At 38.6% G+C, this 19,207-nt stretch overlaps 1 protein-coding gene across 1 annotated transcript in view; it reads left to right on the top strand.

Annotated features, from left to right (window-relative positions):
* The window catches only part of rbms3 (RNA binding motif, single stranded interacting protein), a gene marked incomplete in the record, with an annotated part of 255,514 nt that overhangs the window by 191,775 nt on the left and 44,532 nt on the right, over nucleotides 1–19,207 (top strand). Inside the window, 1 exon segment of the mRNA XM_037692937.1 lies at nucleotides 9,163–9,269. Coding sequence (XP_037548865.1) covers nucleotides 9,163–9,269 — 107 coding nt within the window.

Consider the following 19,207-nt stretch of genomic DNA (forward strand, 5'->3'; position numbering starts at 1 on the left):
GGATGGATGGATGGATGGATGATGGATAGATGGATGGATGGATGGACAGACGGATAGATGGACAGACAAAAGGATGGATGGATGGACAGACGGATAGATGGAAGATTGAAGAGATGGATGGATGGATAGACAGATGGATGAAAGGATGGACGGACACAGACGAAAGGACGGATGGACACGGATGGACATGGATGGACGGACAAATGAATGGATGAAAAAACAGATGGATGGATGGACAGATGAAAGCATGGATGGAAGATTGAAAAGACTGATGGATGGATGGACAGACAGATGGATGGATTGATGGACAGACAAAAGGATGAATGGATGGAAGATTGAAAAGACAGATGGATGAACAGACAGACGGATGGATGGATGGACTGATGGACAGACGAACAGAAAAACAAACTGCAGACAGAGAGAAATGCGATAGAGTGAGAGTGAAAGATGGATTAGCATGTCAGAGACTCTCTACATAACATTACTCTTGTTAAGTGTGCAGTAGCTCATCGATCAGGCCTCTGCCGCCTGCATCCACGGCTCTTCCTTGAATTTCCCCTCCTGTAATCCATAATATGATCTTAGGTCTGAATCGTCCAGCCTTGTGCAGAAGCCGACTATGAGAAAGTCTTGGCTTGAGCTGATCAATAGTTATGGTGCATGTGTAACAAATGCAAGCAAAGTGTTGTTGACATCCTTCTCCCCATGCTTGTCACTCATCTAGATGAGCACTACAGTAGGGACTGGAACAGGTGAAACTGGACTGCACCTGTCACATCCACCCTGTGTGATTCTCTCAGACCTCCTGTCTCTTTCTGTCAAAGTTTTCTCCATTCTTTGTCTGGCTATGGCACTGTATCTGTCTTTCTATCTATCACCCCCTCCTTTTTTGTGTCCCTCTCTGCCATGCTCTCCTCTCAACACCCTCTCCATTTATTTGGCCGTGTCATTGAGCCATGTGTGTCGTCCCTGTCAGCAAAACGGCTGGCAGACTGTCTTCATTTCCATCCTGAAGGATGTGAGGCCAGCGTGGCAGTTGGGAGAGCTATCGACTGGGATCCGTCAAAGCCCTCCCTGTAGGAAAGCTGCTGCCGCCTGCTTTTCTAGTTGGCAGCCATTCTGAGCTCGCTTGTTTGGCGCTGAAAGTGTTGACATATATGCAGCACTGTCCATTAGCGTTTACCTGTTATATATTTAATACAATCCATATTTTTCATGATCATAATGTAGTTGAAAAAAATCCCTGTGCTATCTTTCTTTTTTTTATATCCTTTGTTTGAGTCGCCCTCTTTTTGTCACCATCCCACTCTCGTTCCGTTTCTTTCCCCAAAGATGCATTTTTCTGAGTTTAGGCAAACAGGTCAAAGTGGCTGATAAGAATCTGACAGTTGAAGATCCAATTAGTGATCCCCTCAAGCAAAGTAAGAAAGCAGCTAAATTAAAAATATAGCATTTTCTCTTTCCTACTATTTTATGATCATCATAAAATATGTCCTAGCAGCAAGAAATCCAAAGACTTTTTTTTTAATTATTTTTTAGAAAAGCCTAGTGGAACTTCAAGCCTATCACCAGCAATAAGCTGTAACCAAATTTATCTTTGAAATATCAAAAGCTTATTTTCACTGAAGCTTTTTAGACTTATTTTGGTGCAAGTAGCTGAACAGTCCTCTTCGTTTGCCCTTTTTAGCTTTGGGCACTCCAAGAGCAAAGCAGGGCCAGCCCTGTTTGACTCCAAACCCTTGTGAGAGGCCTCTTTTGTAACTGTCATGATGGTGAAAAGCTGGCTGTTCTGCTGAGATAAAACCTTTCACCTAGCTCTTCTGCAAATCTGGGGCATTCTTGCATTCATTTCATTATTCAGGCCAAGCAGATGTGCAATCCTATTCAGCAAATGAGACTGACACTAAAAGTGGTGTGGACTAATGCACATGCTGTTTTGCATTTATAGATCATGGTGTTTTTAGTTGGCTTTGCAAGACATTCTTTGTGTTGGGTAGCAAAGAGAAAAAGACAAATTTTGACCAGATGCTGGCTCATAGCAAACAACTGTAACAGCAATAATTACTCTTGCACACTGTGCTAATAAGTGAAACGACCAACAAGCTTCCATTTAAATTGTTTTTGTAATTGCACTGTCTTCTACAGAAGTGCATCTGCATGCACTTAGTGGTTCATTTTGCATTGTGGTAATGTTTCCACTGATGAGCAAAAAGACATGACTGTCTCTTTAAAGCTTATTGCACATTGTGGAGTATGATCAAGCAGGCGTCTTGCTCTCACTCACCCATTTTTCACTGCTCCTTTTTTTATATATGTACATGTATGCCTGTTCACTAAACACTTCAAGCCAGGCCTGTGAAATCTGTTTAGTGAGTTCTAAAAAGATCTAGGTGGCATGGTGGGTTGAAATCAGCTCACTAAGCTGTCAAGCAGGTTAGTAACGGGACCAAATTATTGCCGTATTTAAAGGTAAGCGAACTTTGTGGCTCCAGGGTGCTATGTTGTAATGACAGGTGGTGCATCCGGCCTGGCATGGGATTTTAAATGGGAGATGTCCGGAACACATTTAGCACATGTAGCAGTCCACGTCCACTACATTCAACACCTTCTTTGGTTCTAAAATGTTGGCTTCATACATAAAAACTCACATCTTCACAGGATGTGAGTGACAGATGATTTGTGAACAACCAGAGGCAGACTTATCATGGAACCGTTTTGTGAAAGAAGCTTAGGAGTGATTATTAGTCTTGGTATGCATTCTGTTATACAGGTGATAGTCTTAACATTAGAATATCATGAAAAAGTTCATCAAAAAGTGAAACTTTTATATTATATTCATTCATTACACTCAGACTGATGTATTTCAAATGTTTATTTATTTTAATGTTGATGATTACAACTGACAACTAATGAAAACTCCAAAATTCAGTATCTCAGAATATTAGCATATTGTGAAAAGGTTCAATATTGAACACACCTGGTGCCACACTAATCAGCTAATTAACTCAAAACACTTGCAAAGACCTTTAAGTGGTCTCTTAATCTAGTTCTGTAGGCTACGCAATCATGGGGAAGACTGCTGACTTGACAGTTGTCCAAAAGACGACCATTGACACCTTGCGCACAAGGAGGGCAAGACACAAAGGGTCATTGCTAAAGAGTCTGGCTGTTCACAGAGCTCTGTGTCCAAGCATATTAATAGAGAGGCGAAAAGAAGGAAACGATGTGGTAGAAAAAAGTGTACAAACAAAACCCATTCCAAAATGTGGGGGAAATTCACAAAGAGTGAACTACAGCTGGAGTTAGTGCTTCAAGAACCACCACGCACAGACGTATGCAAGACATGGGTTTCAGCTGTCACAGTCCTTGTCAAGACACTCTTGAACAAGAGACAGTTATGTTCTCTGATGAAAGGAAATTTTGCATTCCCTTTGGTAATCAAGGTCCCATAGTCTGGAGGAAGAGAGGAGAGGCACAGAATCCACATTGCTTGAGGTCCAGTGTCGAGTTTCCACAGCCAGTGATTGTTTGGAATGCCATGTCATCTGCTGGTGTTGGTCCACTGTTTTCTGAGGTCCAAGATCAACGCAGCCGTCTACCAGGAAGTTTTAGAGCACTTCATGCTTCCTGCTGCTGACCAACTTTATGGAGCTGCAGATTTCATTTTCCAACAGGACTTGGCACCTGCACACAGTGCCAAAGCTACCAGTACCTGGTTTAAGGACCATGGTATCCCTTTTTTTAATTGGCCAGCAAACTCGCCTGACCTTAACCCCATAGAAAATATATGGGGTATTGTGAAGAGGAAGATGAGATATGCCACACCCAACAGTTCAGAAGAGCTGAAGGCCACTATTAGAACAGCCTGGTCTCTTGTAACACCTGAGCAGTGCCACAGACTGATCAATTACATGCCACGCCACATTGCTGCAGTAATCCAGACAAAAGGAGCCCCATCTAAGTATGGAATGCTGTACATGCTCATACTTTTCATGTTCATACGTTTCAGTTGGCCAACATTTCTAAAAATCCTTTTGTTTAAATTGGTCTTAAGTAATATTCTAATTTTCTGAGATACTGAATTTAGAGTTTCCTTTAGTTGTCAGTTATTATCATCAACATTAAAAGAAATAAACATTTGAAATATATCAGTCTGTGTGTAATGAATTAATATAATATACAAGTTTCACTTTTTGAATGGAATTATTGAAATAAATTAACTTTTTCATGATATTCTAATTTTATGACCAGCACCTGTACATACATAATTTGGTACCAAACACTAATTAATATATTGAGCAGTTCCTACAGAATTACACATTAAAAACACTCATGAATAGCCCATCAAAGTCCTCTGTTTCCTGTTCAAGGATCCTCTGGACGGTTTCTTTTTTTATTGAAGCACCTTTATCCAAAGGACTTCATCAGTCCGAGAAGTCGCAACAAACTCAGTTCCGTAAGTGGCTTACTCATTAAGAAACTTTGTAGCAGTTGATGACTTTCTAATCAAAAGTACATCAGAGTTTATGCTGAACACATACATCCATGTCTTTTCCCTCACATTTTGCCCCTTAATGGGAAGTTGTTATACACCTTCAAGAACACAAAATATCACCAATTGATGCCAATTTCTTTTACATAAACGACCATATCAATAAGTTCGTATATAGTTATCTAGTCTGCAACAACCTTTGGATTTTTTTTTTTTTAGGGAAGTAAAAAAAATAATACCAAATATACCCAATTGCAACACCAAACTAGACATTACAGGAGTTATTGTGACGGCAAATCTTTTTAATAGAGAAACACGGCACAGTTTCTGTTATTTTTTTGCCCGTTAAGAATAACTGACAGTGATGTACGTATTAAATACATCAGTACCCATCAAACCAAACGTCACAATAATTTTGTGTCAGTTAAACGTTTTAAAGTAAAAATCATTACCTTTTTGAGGTTCTTTTTTACATGCACATCTCATACACCTTCCTTTTAAAGCATATTTCTGAAAAATCTCAGTTTTTAAAAGTGACAGAGCCCTACAGCTTTCCTTTACCTTATGAAACGCCCTTCCTCCCAAAGAGAAAGCACAAAATAATAGGATAGGTTAAAGTAAGAGGAAGGAGTAATTTAGGGTTTGACCTTGGAATCCTTGAATGAAATTAAAAGTTAGTCCATAATTGTTTTTGTAATGAGCCCCCCTAGCCGTGTTGCACTTAAAGACTGTCCTAAAGGCGCAGAATCAGCAAACTGGTGGCCTAGTTCACTAAACTCTGCCAGTGATGACTGTGGTTGGCAGCAGTTTGTATCGTGTGTGTATTTAATGGTCACAGCTGAAAGACTTTTAGGGCAGCAGGAGGGTGTGTGTGCGTGTCAGGGCTACAGAGGGGTGAGTGTGCTCACAGGGTGGGTGGGGTGGTGTGAGGCTGTTGATCTTGGGCTTGAGTCTTAAGCAAATTGGCTCGTCTGCTGTGGGAACTGGGAATGTAGTCACAGAGGGAAGGTCAACGTGCTCTGTGTCAGATTCTCTAAATTTCTCCAATAGCTAATTATCTCCCAGAGTGCCAGAGGAGAGGTTTGGAAGAGCTTTTGTTGTTTTGTTCTTTTGTAGCGGCGCTCGCGCTCGCGCTCGCTTCTGCTTGCTACATTCTCCTGAAAAGTTTAGTCGCGTTATAACAAACCCTAAAGTCACATAAACACACAGATTTCCATTTCTCTTAAGAGAAATAATGTTCATCAGTATGAGCATACACGCACAACTTTATCACCATAACCACCTTCTGTCTGTGTTTTTATGCACAGCAGGTACAGGATCTTTTTAGCTTAATAATGCGTAAATCTTTAATTTTAAAACCAAAAACATCACTTCACATTGTTTAATTCATCACTGTCCCTTTCAAACCCAACAAAACTTTGTGTTAGTCTGCTGTTGTGTTGATTATCAAGGCTCAGCCTTTTGTAGCATCTGCGAACGAAGGTGAAAGCATCAACAATTCTATTTGCGGGTGTCAGCTGGGGCGCTGCTTGATGAAGGATCCTGTTGCATTAGCTTCCGCAGACAGCATCGTATTTAGCCTGTTTTGTCACGGAGCAGCCAGGCCTGTAATGTGACCGTGATGACAGGAGAGCCGTCAGGTTCCTGTTAGACCTCCAGGTGCATCTGAAGTGATGAGTCAGCGTTTAGACAAATGAACCTTACAGTGTTTTAGTCAGCCATTTTTTCTAAAATTGATTATCAGTCAATCAGCTGTAGTTGACGGGTGATATTCTGACACAAACATTGGAAGTTTTGTGACCTGATGTGTTCCGTTTTAAATTAAATCTTCACATTGATCCAGTTTCAGTTATCCTTGTAACATTTGGGGTTTTGTTCCAAATGTGTATCCAGATCAGTAATGTGTTGGTGTTTCTTTATGAATTAATATGTTTTCACAGACGTTTTAAAGTTTGGGTTCTGAAGACCGCGTGTTGTTTATAAAATCTAATTCCAAATTCAGTTTGATTAATTCCCCCTTCAACAGCAGATATTAAAAGGCGTGCAGTGGCATGTTTGGCATGATGAGGTTTATCAGTAATTCAGAATAAAACACTTTTTAGGGAGAGCTAATTCATACCTTTATAGTATATTTGAATTTTAGAATTTTGGTTTGGATTGTACACTGTTTCTCCAATTATACAAGTTTTATTTTGTTAGTTAATTACCTTTTTTAGTTATGTGCGTGTGTATGTGGTACCAATACATTGTCTCCTTTATTTATATATATATAATATATATATCTATATATATATATATAGATATATATATATATATATATGTATATATATATATTACATTTTAATTTTTGTACTTGTTCATTTTCCCCTGGTTATACAACCATTTCCCTCTCCTCCTTTCATCTCCACGCCCACCTCCTCAGAGATTCTGATCTCGCTGACACGGACAGAAAAAAGGGACAGACTTGTCAAAACCCCTGAATCACCAGCCAAGAAAGCCATTTTCTCAGGCTTTTTTTTTTTTTTGCCCCCTAACAATGTCTTTCCTCATACTTTTTCTGCACTATCTCATCAGTAGACCCAAGTCTGTTTGTTCTGTCGGAGCTCACCTGCAGCACCAGCGTGAGAAAGTGCCCTTTGAGGAGTTATCTTTATTGCAGCGTAGGTCATCGCAGCACTTTCATTGACCTTTAGTAATTATGCATACAAAAGGTTGTTGATACAGAGACCGCTTAGATTAGATCCCACTGCAAAGATTTCTTTATATCTTAATTAATTACTGCGACGTGTGTCGTATTTTTTTCTATTACTGATAATAAACAGTCCAGATCTCTACAGAAAGGGCATGTGAGGATCCTTTTCTTTTTCTATGTGAACGCTTGTGAAGCATTCACACTATTGTGATCCTTTTTATCCCCGTACGTTTTTCAGCATCTTTCTCGTTCCACAATGTTTGTGCTAGTTCAACAAACCATAAATCAAAATGTTCAGCTCATTAAGGAGAAGGGTGCTATGACTTTTGGTATTGGTGCAACTTTAGCTTTTTGAAATATTTAACCTTTTCTGCTATTTTTTTTCCTCATAGATCTTTCAGATCCTTAGATCTGTTTACAACCTTTTACTGCTCATTTCACATTTTGTTGCAGTTCAGCTTCCTTGTTCAAATTTAAACTTTTTTCAGCTACTTTCAGCTAATGTCAACTGTTTTTCAGCTTTTTTTGTGCTCTTTCAGCTTAATTCTGCTAACTACCACATTTTTCTGCTTCTTCTAACTTGTTTCTGCTAATTTTAGCTTGTTATGCTCCCTTCAGCTTTTTTCTTTTAGTTTCAGCTTTTTCTGCTATTTTAACTACTATGTTGATGTTTTTATGCCAATTTCAGCTTTTTCAGACTAATTCTGCAAATTGTGCTCTCTCCACTTCTGGTAATTTAAGCTTCTATCTGCCTTTTTACCTCTGTTTCAGCTGCTTTAAGCTAATTTAAGCATTTTTCAGATAATTTCCACTTTTTGTGCGAATTTCTGCTTTTTTTAGCCTAATTAAGCAAATGTGTTCTTTCTGCTTTCTTCTGCTAATTTAAACTTCAACCTTTTTAGCTATATTTTTTAAGCATTTTTTTAATCTAATTTCAGCTGTTTTCAGATAAATTAAAGTTTTTTTGGTGTAATTTCTGCTACTTTCAGCCTAATTCATTTCTTTCTGCTATGCTCATTTCAGCTTTTTTCTGCTAATTTCAGTATTTTCTGCTATTTCAGCTACTATTTAGCTATTCAGCTACTATACTAATTTTAGCTTTTTCATCTAATTCCACATTATTTAGCTCATTTTATCTCTATGCGTTTTTCTGGTTGTTTAAGCGTTTTTTTCTGCCTTTCCAGCTACTTTGCAGCAGTTTTTTTTGCTAATTCCAGCTTTTTTAGCTAATTTCCAAATATTTGTACTCATTTCTGCTTATTTAAACCTAATTCAGCGAATATGTTTTCTTTCTGGTTTCTTCTGCTAAATTAGGCTTGTTCTTCCATTTCAGCTACAATTCAGCAAGTTTTTAGCTAATTTCAGCTGTTTTTATGCAAATTATCCAGCAATGTGCATTCACACCATATTTTTGCAGGAAATGCAATTTCTCTAGTTGTAGAAATATTTTCACAGCCTTTAGTGTCGGTAACGATAAGCACAGCTAACATAGAGCTAACATAACCTTTGCCTAAAACGTGCAGTTTGGTGAGACTTTTACACTTTGGCTCTCTGAGTGTAAAAACATAAAATGTCAAACGAAGGCGGCCGTTCTAGTAAAACATTCGGGGATTATGCGTCAGGACCAGGAACGCCTTCTAGAAATAAGCTTTGGCTGACAGAGCCGTCTCGCATTACCATCTAAGAGGTATTTACAAGAGCGATTACTGTGATTATTTTTTCAACAATACCCTGCAATGCTCTTTCATGGGCTGCCAGCTGAGGCGAGGACAGCGAGGACCTTCCAACATCGCTCGACTGGGAATTTGTCTAGCAGCTCCATAGGAAGGCAGAAAAGAGGAAGGGAGGGGGCGCAACGAGCCGATTGGTAGAATTAAGGGAAACGAGACACAGTTCAAAAGGTTATCTGTGTTTCTGTTGGGTCACACGATAAACTCCTCCAAACATGGCTGTGACCTTCATTTGTCTTTCTCTGCAGCCCCCACGGAGCCTTTGCTGTGCAAATTTGCCGACGGAGGGCAGAAGAAACGCCAAAGCCAGAGCAAGTACCCTCAGAATGGGAGGCCGTGGCACAGAGAAGGCGAGGTAAGATGTTGGGCCAACACATGTGGATGTGCATACCGTTTATTTGCACCTTCAGGACTGATAACAACCTTTATTAGGCGCCAATTCAGCAAAATACAAATCAGTTTTATTGGAAATGTAAACGTACATATCTATCAAGCTTTAAAGTTATTGTATTAAATACACATTTTATTTTTACTTCTCCAGGTTTACTTATTAAGATAGCACAGACACAAAATAAATCACATGATTCATTCATTCAATCTTTATTTATACAGGTTAATCCCAGTGAGCCTCGGGGACTCTTCTACTAGAGAGTGCCACGTAATTAAATGTCATCAAAATACTGATTAGTTTTTGTCAAAGACAAATTACATTATTCAAATTCAGTTTAGTTTACATGGAAAAAATTTTTTTTGAGACTTTACAGTTTTTTGCGTATGGGTTTTCGATTTTTATTTATTCATTTATTGTCGAATAGATTTCAAAAACATTATTTTTAGATTTGTTTGTAGTTATCCTGAAAACACTCAATACGTTTTAATCCTTCAGAGTCCTTAAACAATAGCAAAAGCCAGGAGTTAGACTGATCCATTTGAAAAAGCACAAAGAATGGCCATAGTTATGCTATTTGAGCTGAAGAGAGAAACAACTAATTGTGATAGTAACCTTTAATAAATTATACAGACTGCATTATTAGGCTTTAGGAATTTACTGAATATGTTTTTTTCTGCTTTCAACTTTACTTTCAGGTTATTTATTAGGACATACATATAAAAAATATCTACAAACTAGTTCAGCAAAATCCAAAAAGTAAAAATGAACACATGCTAGTAAGAACAAATGTAACATGAGCTCATTTTTTTCAGAAAGTTGATGTTAAAAAAAAGTATTCTCAGTTGTGCTCTCTAATAAGTCACAAAAAGCTTTTAATTTCTTTAACTATTAATAAGATATTACATGCATTAAACGCAAGATGCATACTTAACTTGCTTACATCTTCTTATATTTCTCGAGTACATAATGACAGACAGAGATACTGAAGCTCTTGCCTTTTCAGTGTGATTCTCTGAACTACACGTTTCCTTCTGAGTTTATGGTATTGTTGAAGCACAGACCCAACTGTCTCACAAACACCCAAGAGAGTTTGGCTGCAGCATCTGGTGTTTATGAAAACTATTACTGCCTGTCATTTGTGCTCACCTACAGCATGGAGCTGGTATAAAAACAAAAAAAGCAGAAAGAAAGACACCTCACAGATCCATCAAACTGACCCTGATTGTACATGAGCTGTCATGTAAATTGCATCTCGAGCCGCACGCCTCACTGAACACACGTACATCCTCCATACATCAGAACGCCAGGAAAGTAGACGCGGTGTGATAACACGTGGAGACAAGGTTAAAGGTACCGACCGTCTATACCAGAAAGGACACGCAAAGGAGACGGATACAGCAGCGCTTCAAACTGAGCTTTATAGATGAGTGAAACCCGCAGACACACCTCCACTCACCATGCACAGGTTGTGAGGCTGACAGTAGTGCTGAAACGGCAAAGAAGGAAGAGCAGGGGAGATGAAATGTTTGTCCTTCAGAGAACACAGCCTGTGTTGGTGGTACAACATAATCTGTGCATGCCTGTGTGTTCCTGTCCATCACACCTAGACGCCACTGAAACATGTTTAACCTAAATCACATTGCAGCATCCCCGCAGACTGATAGGAGGCGGCTCATTGACTAAATGTAAAATTAGATCAGTGTGAATGGACGAGTGTGAGCGTGTCTGCTCGGATGTTTTGCTTCTGATGGGTGCAGCAAGGACATTGGTCCCAAACAGAAACACCCCTTTAAATTATTTTACTTTAGATAGATTTAAAAATGCCAACTGGCTATCAGCAGAATTTCTTGTTTTATAATAAAATCCGGTCCTCGGGAAGTTGCAAAAACGCGCATGTTCAGAAAAAATTCATTGAAATGGAATTTATTCAAGACTGTGCAGTTTGACGCAAACATGCCATGTGGCGTTTCAACTAGAGAGGAAAAATGTGTGTTTTCTAAGATTTTATAAACACAAAGGGACCAGAGGGAAAATGGAGGGGGGGGGGGGGGGACTGGAGAGAAATAAGACAGACCCAAAGTTTCTGGAGAGTTCTGAGTTCAGCCAAAGGCTGAGCTAAACAAAAACACACAGACGCAATTCCTCTCTCCATTTCTCATTAGCGTTCAGCTCAGTTGGGCTGGTGCTGCACACTGAAGATGAATTTAAATACAGAGTTAAGGGTCTGTATGCATGGATTTGTGTCTCACTTCATAAGATTCATAAGATTGTTCCTGCTCATGTCTGTTTCCTTCCTACAGTCTCCCTCTGATCAAGGTTCAAGCTTCTTTATTGTCATTCGCATCACATGTGGTACGTGAGGTGGAACGAAAGGTCCCAGTTACACCCAAAAATAGCAAAAATATAAAGTATAACAAAGAAACAGTATATAAGGATCTAAAATATACGCTTAACAGTAATAATATAATACGGTGTATTAAACAGCAGCCTGAACATGAGTCTGTTGTGAGCAGATGGGTATGAATACAGCAATCAGCAGCCCTCCCCTGATGGCCTCCCCTCACATTGTTCTGAATCAGTCTGTGCAAAGTTGAGTTTAACTGGAAAGCTTTTAATGTCTGGGGTAAGTTTAGATTCAGATATTTGACAAAATAGTTTTTATTTTTTATATATAATGTTTCTTTTAACACACCTGACTACAACATGTCTCACAAGTTACCACTTGTGATTCCACCTGCCAATCTCAGTAGACTTCCAGGATTCATCAAAACGCTAAATCATCTCCACGTCCGCACTGACCAAACCAATGCAATGCAATAGTGTAAAAGCCGTGAAATGTCCCTTTTTTCAATATTTATTTTTGGTTCCATTAAGACTTGCTTTCTTGCAATCTTTTGAAATGTTTTATATCGATATGTTGCAATCCTTACAATTTTGTTGTTGAACTTATAAAAAGAAAACAAAATACCAACTTTGACCGACAACACCTTGACGCACAAAAAATGACCAGCTGAAATACATTCATCTTTTTTCAGTCCTGTGTCAGGTCTTTGCTGATTTTGTATTTTTCTTATTCAACAACTTTCAGATACTGTTCATCTGCTGTAAATATATCGGTCCATCACTTTTTATTTGTCCTATATTTATCTAAATTTCCTGTTCTTTTAAGCATGCACTGCACAATATACTGTCATGGTTGATTTACAAGGACTGGGAAGAAAATGGATCACAAAGCAGACAAAGTTCAAAGGAAATCTTTAAAGATCTTCAAAACGTGTGAAGAACCTTTGATCAAACCCACGTATAAATGTTTCTTAGAACAAAATACAAAAGAAAGTTCTGACAACTTGACTTGCAATTAAACAAAATTACTTCAATTTAAGGTATTTTTCCCTCTTAATAATTATCTACTGACCTTATTTGACGGTTAGCTAATATTAGCCGTGTCCACCCAACATGGTGCAGAACTTTACCGAAGGTGTTAATGAATCTGACAGGGAGGGGGCACCAGGTGATTAGGCTGTCCTTCACTGCAGCCCTGACTCTGCACACCATAAATAAATATACCTATTTGTGCTTCTAACGCAGTCAGATCTAGAAGCGCATCGTTGGGTGCATCCGCGCCTTTACCAAAACTGGATCACAAAGTGCCACTGCCACGGCAGGAATAGTTCACATGATGGCTTAAGCTTGAATTGCATGAACTTCAGGTTTATTTTTATTCAAAATATTCATAAGGTTGAGGTTGGCATGTTTAATTCCCCAAGTAGAAGTCCTAGAATCCCTTTACTGAGAAAATAGGCTTTAAGGGTTTTGGCCGAACGCATGCGTCTAAAGTTTCTTTAATAAAATGTTGAACTGGCTAAAACATGTCATGCATATTACATTTCTTTCTTTATTGATTTGTTCCTAGTAAACTGCAATTTCAAACACAGAAGTTTATTGTGTCTGCTTTTGATCAAGTTTATTTTATTATAATTTACTGAATGTATATAAAAGCAAAAAGTAACTAGAGAAATTGTTTCCTGCGAATGCTTATTGCTGAAGAATTTGCTGAAAAACTGCTGAAATTAGCTAAAAACATGCTGAAATGTAGCGGAAATGCAACAACAAGTCTAAGTTAGCAGAAGAAAGCAGAAAGAACACGTATTTGCTGAATTAGTTTTAAATAAGCCGAAAAAAAATATATAATTTAGCTAAAAATAAGGGCTGAAATTAGAAAAAATAAAAGAAAATTAGCTGAAAAAGCATAAAGAAGATTAAATTACCAGAAGAAACTGAAACAAGCTCAGTTGTGCCCAATTTGGCTTAAAGAAGCAGAAATTAGCACAAAAAGTGAAAATTATCTGGAAAAAAAGCGAAATTAGCAAAAAAAAATCTGCTAATCTGTAGCTAAAATAGCAGAAAGAAGCTTAAATTAGTAGAATGAATTGGAGAGGACACAATTGTGTCCAATTAGGCTAAAGAAGGAGAAATGAGCACAAAGATGTGGAAGATATCTGAAAAAAAAAATCAGAAATATGCAAAATAAACAGATGGATAGTAGCTAAAAAAAAAAAAAGCAGAAAGAAGCTTAAAATAGCAGAAGGAAGTGCAAAGAGCCTAATTGTGCCAATTCAATATTGCAGAAATAACAATTTTATATATTGCTATTAGGAAATAAATATATCAAATATAATTTGATATTTCAAATGATTGAAATATTATTTCAAACTTGCTGAAATGAAAACCTGAAGAATGCTGAATTTAATCTGTATTTAAAAATTGCTTAAATTCAGAATGTCCGCTCAAGAAGCGTTCACACAATCAATATATTGTAGTACTCGTGAAAAAGCTGTATAAGATTTAAAATGATTTAATTACGCTATAATCCTAAATCTTACTGCAACCCACTAAACTACAAAATAAACCAAACATCAACGTTTATTTTGTAAATTATGCAGATTTTGACATCTGCATGTGCTGATCCCTTTGAAACCTGCCGCACGTTTAGTCACAGTGCGAGTCAGATCACCCTCAGATACAGTCCAGCTGATCTGATAGCGTTCAAATAGCACTGCATACATTTACATGAGCCAATACCAAAGCTAAGATAAGTGTAGTATGTCACACATGCATGTTTATGGTCATTGATCAGCTGTGGGCTGGGTGGACTGGGAGACAGCCATCACGAGTTAGTGTGTTTATCAGAACTGAAGCCGTTCCTCACCTCGTTCCCTCTGGCATGCAGATGAGGAGGAGCATCAGCCCACACATCCGTTAACTTCTTCCTGCATGTCTGTCTCTACAGAATATCTCTTAACGCTTCCTTTCCCTCTGCCTTTAAGTGCCCACCTCCTCCTCTTCCTCTTTTTTTGCATTTTGTCTTCTTTCTTTTATTCTTCCCTGTGTTTGAAGTCTTCCCAGACCCCACAGCAACGTATGGAGGGAGACAGAAAGAACAGGGAAGCAGAGAGGGAACACATGCATGATCAGTAAGGAGTTGGAGGGGTCGAGTGCTGCAGGGAGGCTGGTGGCAAAGATTCAGAAATCTGACAGATTTTCTTGTAAACTACCCGACGTGGGAGACTGAAAAGTGCTGCCTCTCACCGTCTTGTGCTGAAAAACATATTAGTCTGTACATTTTTTTCACCATGCATGTATTCACACATCCTCCATAGGTTCATCCCCACTCCTCCCCCACTTTTCACTCTTTTTTTTTTCTCACTCAACACACAGTTCTTTAGGAAAATAACTTTTCTAAGTCACACTTCTCAAGCACCTACTCTTGGGGAATGTGTGTAGATGAAACAAAACATCCGGTTTTCCACTCTGTGTGAAAGCCTGACAGATGTCCGTGTGTGTATCTGTGTGTGTGTGTGTGTGTGTGTGTGTGTGTGTGGCCATCAGACAAAAGAGAAAGAGAAAGCAAATCAGTGTAGAAAGTGGACAACCAGTGTGTTAAGATGTTAAATTAGTCTACTGTAAGAACAGCACCCAGTCTCAAAACACTTGTTTTGTTTCTTTAAATACAAAAAATTGATTTTTCTGGAAGAAAATTTAAAGTTCTGGGGATTGTTGTTTGCTGCAACAGAGGAGGAACCTACAAAATTTAAATAAATAACAATGTAACCATAAGAAAGAACTAGTAATTGCCAGTCTATAGAGCGCACCTATAAGCCACGCACACTAAGTTTAAAGTAAAACACAATTTTGTTCATAAATAAGCTGCGCTTGTGTATAAGCCGCAGGTGTCCACGTTTTAATATCAGAAACTGCACACAGCTCCTGACAGAATGTGCAGCTCTTGTTGTAGTACAAGACTCAACCACCAGATGGCGAACAACACTCAGACGGAGTGTCAAAGTAAAATGTTTTTCAACAGCAGGATGCTTGTTAGCCTGTCAAAATCAAATGCAAAAATTGAATAAATACAAATTATAAATTGTATGACTACGCTACCGATAAATGTTTTTGGTGGCAGGAAGCTTGTTAGCTTGCAAAAAAATACCATAAATATTATTAAAAAATACATAAGTTATCTGCGACCTTGTTTAAACCGCGGTGACCAAAGTGTGTGAAAAAAGTAGCAGCTTATACATTGGAAATTATGGTAATTGATGTTTATTTAACATTTTTTGCTAAATAAAGTCTTCCCAAACACGTAATTAAAAGACTTCTTATCATTATATCATCACATAAGTTGTGTTCATTTCTGCTCCGTTCCTTTTGTTGTCATAAACTGTCTCTTTTTTTAAGGGCTGAGTTTTCTAGTAAAGTTTTTCTCGTTCACCTATTTTTCTGCTGTTGACAAGCTAAAGAAAAGTCTTAACATTCTGACTGAAAGGCACCTCGCTGAGGCTGCGGTTTGAATCGTGTAGACTTTTAAAGACCGATGCTTCGCTCGATTAAATGTAAAGACGGCACTAAAACGTTAAAGACGGCTGTGCTGCTGTTTGGTCAGAGTCATGTGTATGGCGATCAGTCAGTAAGATTATTCAAAATTCAAAGTTTCTGCACTAAGTTGATGCAGCAGTATGGGCATACAGGGACAACTCAGTTTTTATTTGTGGCTCCTGTCTCGAGCCTTCAGTTTTACATCTAAACAATAGATGAAAGATGAACTTAATCAGTAACAAGTCCACTCAAAGATAGGAGTACACTGGTGTGCAACAGCCGAAATTCATTCAACCTTTATTTAGACAAAAATGCACGGGACATAGGCCTGTCGTGATAAACAATAAATCAATTAATTTCATGGTAAATTAAAATTATTTACCTCATTTTCATTTATCGGCTTTATCGTTTCTTCGTGTCTCTTTCTACTGAAGACACTGGATGGCAAAAGGCTCAACTCGGGTGCTCTTCGCTGACCCCTTCCTTTCGCTTTTCTCTTTAAAATCCGTTTTAACCGTCCAAAATCATGTTTTTGGACTGTTAAAAGCCGCTAAGCTGAGAAACTCAGCTACGAGCTAAGCTAGCAGGCCAACCTCGGTAAAAACTCTCCGTCTTGTCGAAGCTCCAAAATTTACGATTGAAACCCGTGCCTTCGTGTAAAAAGTTGTTTTTCTCTGCAAAAAGAAGCTGAGAACTTGTTTACTTGTTGTTTCTTATTAAAAGCTTCGTTTGAAAAACGCTATGCTAAAGAGCTCAAAACACACTGAGCGTCCGCCATTTTGAGAACTGAAAAAAAGGAAGGAGACACAGCCCATGTCACGTCAAGGGGCCTCCCTCTCATTTTTCTTAGAGACGTGCTGCTCGCGCCCTCACTATCCATCCTACGGTTCAAACTGTCTTATACTGCTATTCGGTGGTCGGAAAAACAAATTAACCAACATTTCTGCTTAAATTTGACAATAATTAATAATTATTGTCAAATTTCAAACAATATTATCGTTTATCACGATAATTTCTGAGACAATTAATCGCCCGGCAAAATCTGTAACCGTGTCAGGCCTAACGGGAAACAAACCAGATGAATCCTGCCCTCGAGGAGAAATCCTGACGACGTTCTTGTGATCGAAGAAGCTAAGGTTTGACCAGAAACTTTTCGTTTGCTCAACGAGCTCAGTCTTACAAAGGACTTTGTCTAATGTCACTAGAGTGAACCACACTTAGTTTTTGTTTTAAAAAAGTAGCCATTAGTTAAAAGTCCACAAAAAATATTACAGCATTTCATGAATGTGGTTGTGTAACAGTATTAAGTCGAGGAAAACTCCACCGATGATCAGAAATTAGCTGCAGGTTCTCAGGTAAGGAGCTTCTCTGCTGTGGGATTTATCAGTTTATGGAAGTGAGTTCAGCACTAAAGGGAGTTATCAGCCTCAACAAACGGCCACCCGGGGTCTGCTGCTTCCATTAGCACGCACGCACGCACACACACACACTGACGCCGTCTCTTCAAGAGACCTTCACATCCACGAATCCAAGCGATGCTCAGATTTGTTAAAGGCTATTTCTCAGAAAAAGTAGAAGAAAGCTGACGATGGCCAGGACTAATCGTTATTCAGCCATTATGCACAAAAGTGTTTCTGAACCCTTTAATTCAGTTAAGAAGTTGTTTAAATAAACACACACACACACACCTGCATCCACACATCAGACCCACTGAAGATTCTCTGTTTATTCTCAAAGGTTTGGTCCAGCCTCACTGATCCCCCTGCTCCTCTGAGCTACAGTTCCCTGAACTGCAGGTTTAGGAAGCCCTCAGGAAGCACAAGGGCAACAGTGGTGCAGGAAGGGGGGTGGGGTAGATTAAGAGATGAGGAGAATCAAGGATGAAGAGAGAGAAAGGAGGAGAACATAAGATGTTGAGGAAGGAGAGGAAGGACAAGAAAAGTATATCTACGTGTGTGTGTGTGCGTGCATGTGTGTGTGTGTTCTGATGAAATCTGCCATCCTCAGCAGCCTCCTTCTAAAAGAAATCGGATTAGCTCTCCTCTGGGAGGGAACCTTCAGGAATGCAGATGAAGGATTGCGGCACAGGTTCCTCTCCTGGACTCCAGGAGGTCCTTGCACACACACACTCACACACTCACACACTCACACACACACACACACACATACACACTCGCATACACACATGCCATTAAGTAGAATCTCAGTTTTCTGGTTTCTGGTCTCATTAGGTGTCCTGTTCAAACATAATATGTGACTTGAATAGAAAAGATTGTCTTCTAAACTCATTTTGTTCTATTGACTAAGTTTAGTTTCACATCGTCGCTTGTCAGCTTTGCCAATTTTATTCGAGTTGATTTGAAGTTTGATTTAATTTGTTTATAACAAAAAAGGATCAGGATCAAAACCATGTTATTCCCAGTTATAATAAATGTACGTCCAATTCTTGTTGTGACATTGAGATCTATTGACGGCTTTAGCCGGTGGGTAATTGGTGATGCAGTGTCTTGTAGAAGTTCTGTGATCTGTAAGTGAAACAAAGTTTAAAAACCAGCACCTCTGAGGCACTTATCACAAATCTGGTTTGTTTAATGAGCCTCAAAGTCACATATAAAACAATCTTCTTATCTGAATAGACTCTAGGGTTGCACAGTGTTATTTTTTACGGCCATTAAGCTTTCCTCAAATATACCAAAATATTCAATATTTCCAACAGGACCATCTGCCTAAAAGGCTCAGATTTTGTCCTGTTACTGAATGCTATTTAGGCCTTTTTAAAGGTTTCTATTTTTAATTTTTTTGTGTTTTTTGATAAAGATAAAACAGACAAATATCATTGCTTGCAAGTGAGATCTGTGATCTCAATGGGATTTGTGTAGTAAAAAAAGGGTAATATATATTTCCCAAAACAGAGTAATTTAGGGAATAAATCTATGAATAAAGGCTGGAACAAAAGTTACATAGATATAGATGGATGGATGGATGGATGGATGGATGGATGGATGGATGGATGGATGGATGGACTT

Source organism: Nematolebias whitei, chromosome 19 (assembly GCF_014905685.2).
Source record: "Nematolebias whitei isolate Nwh7 chromosome 19, NemWhi1, whole genome shotgun sequence".
In the NCBI taxonomy this organism is placed as follows: Eukaryota; Metazoa; Chordata; class Actinopteri; order Cyprinodontiformes; family Rivulidae; genus Nematolebias; species Nematolebias whitei.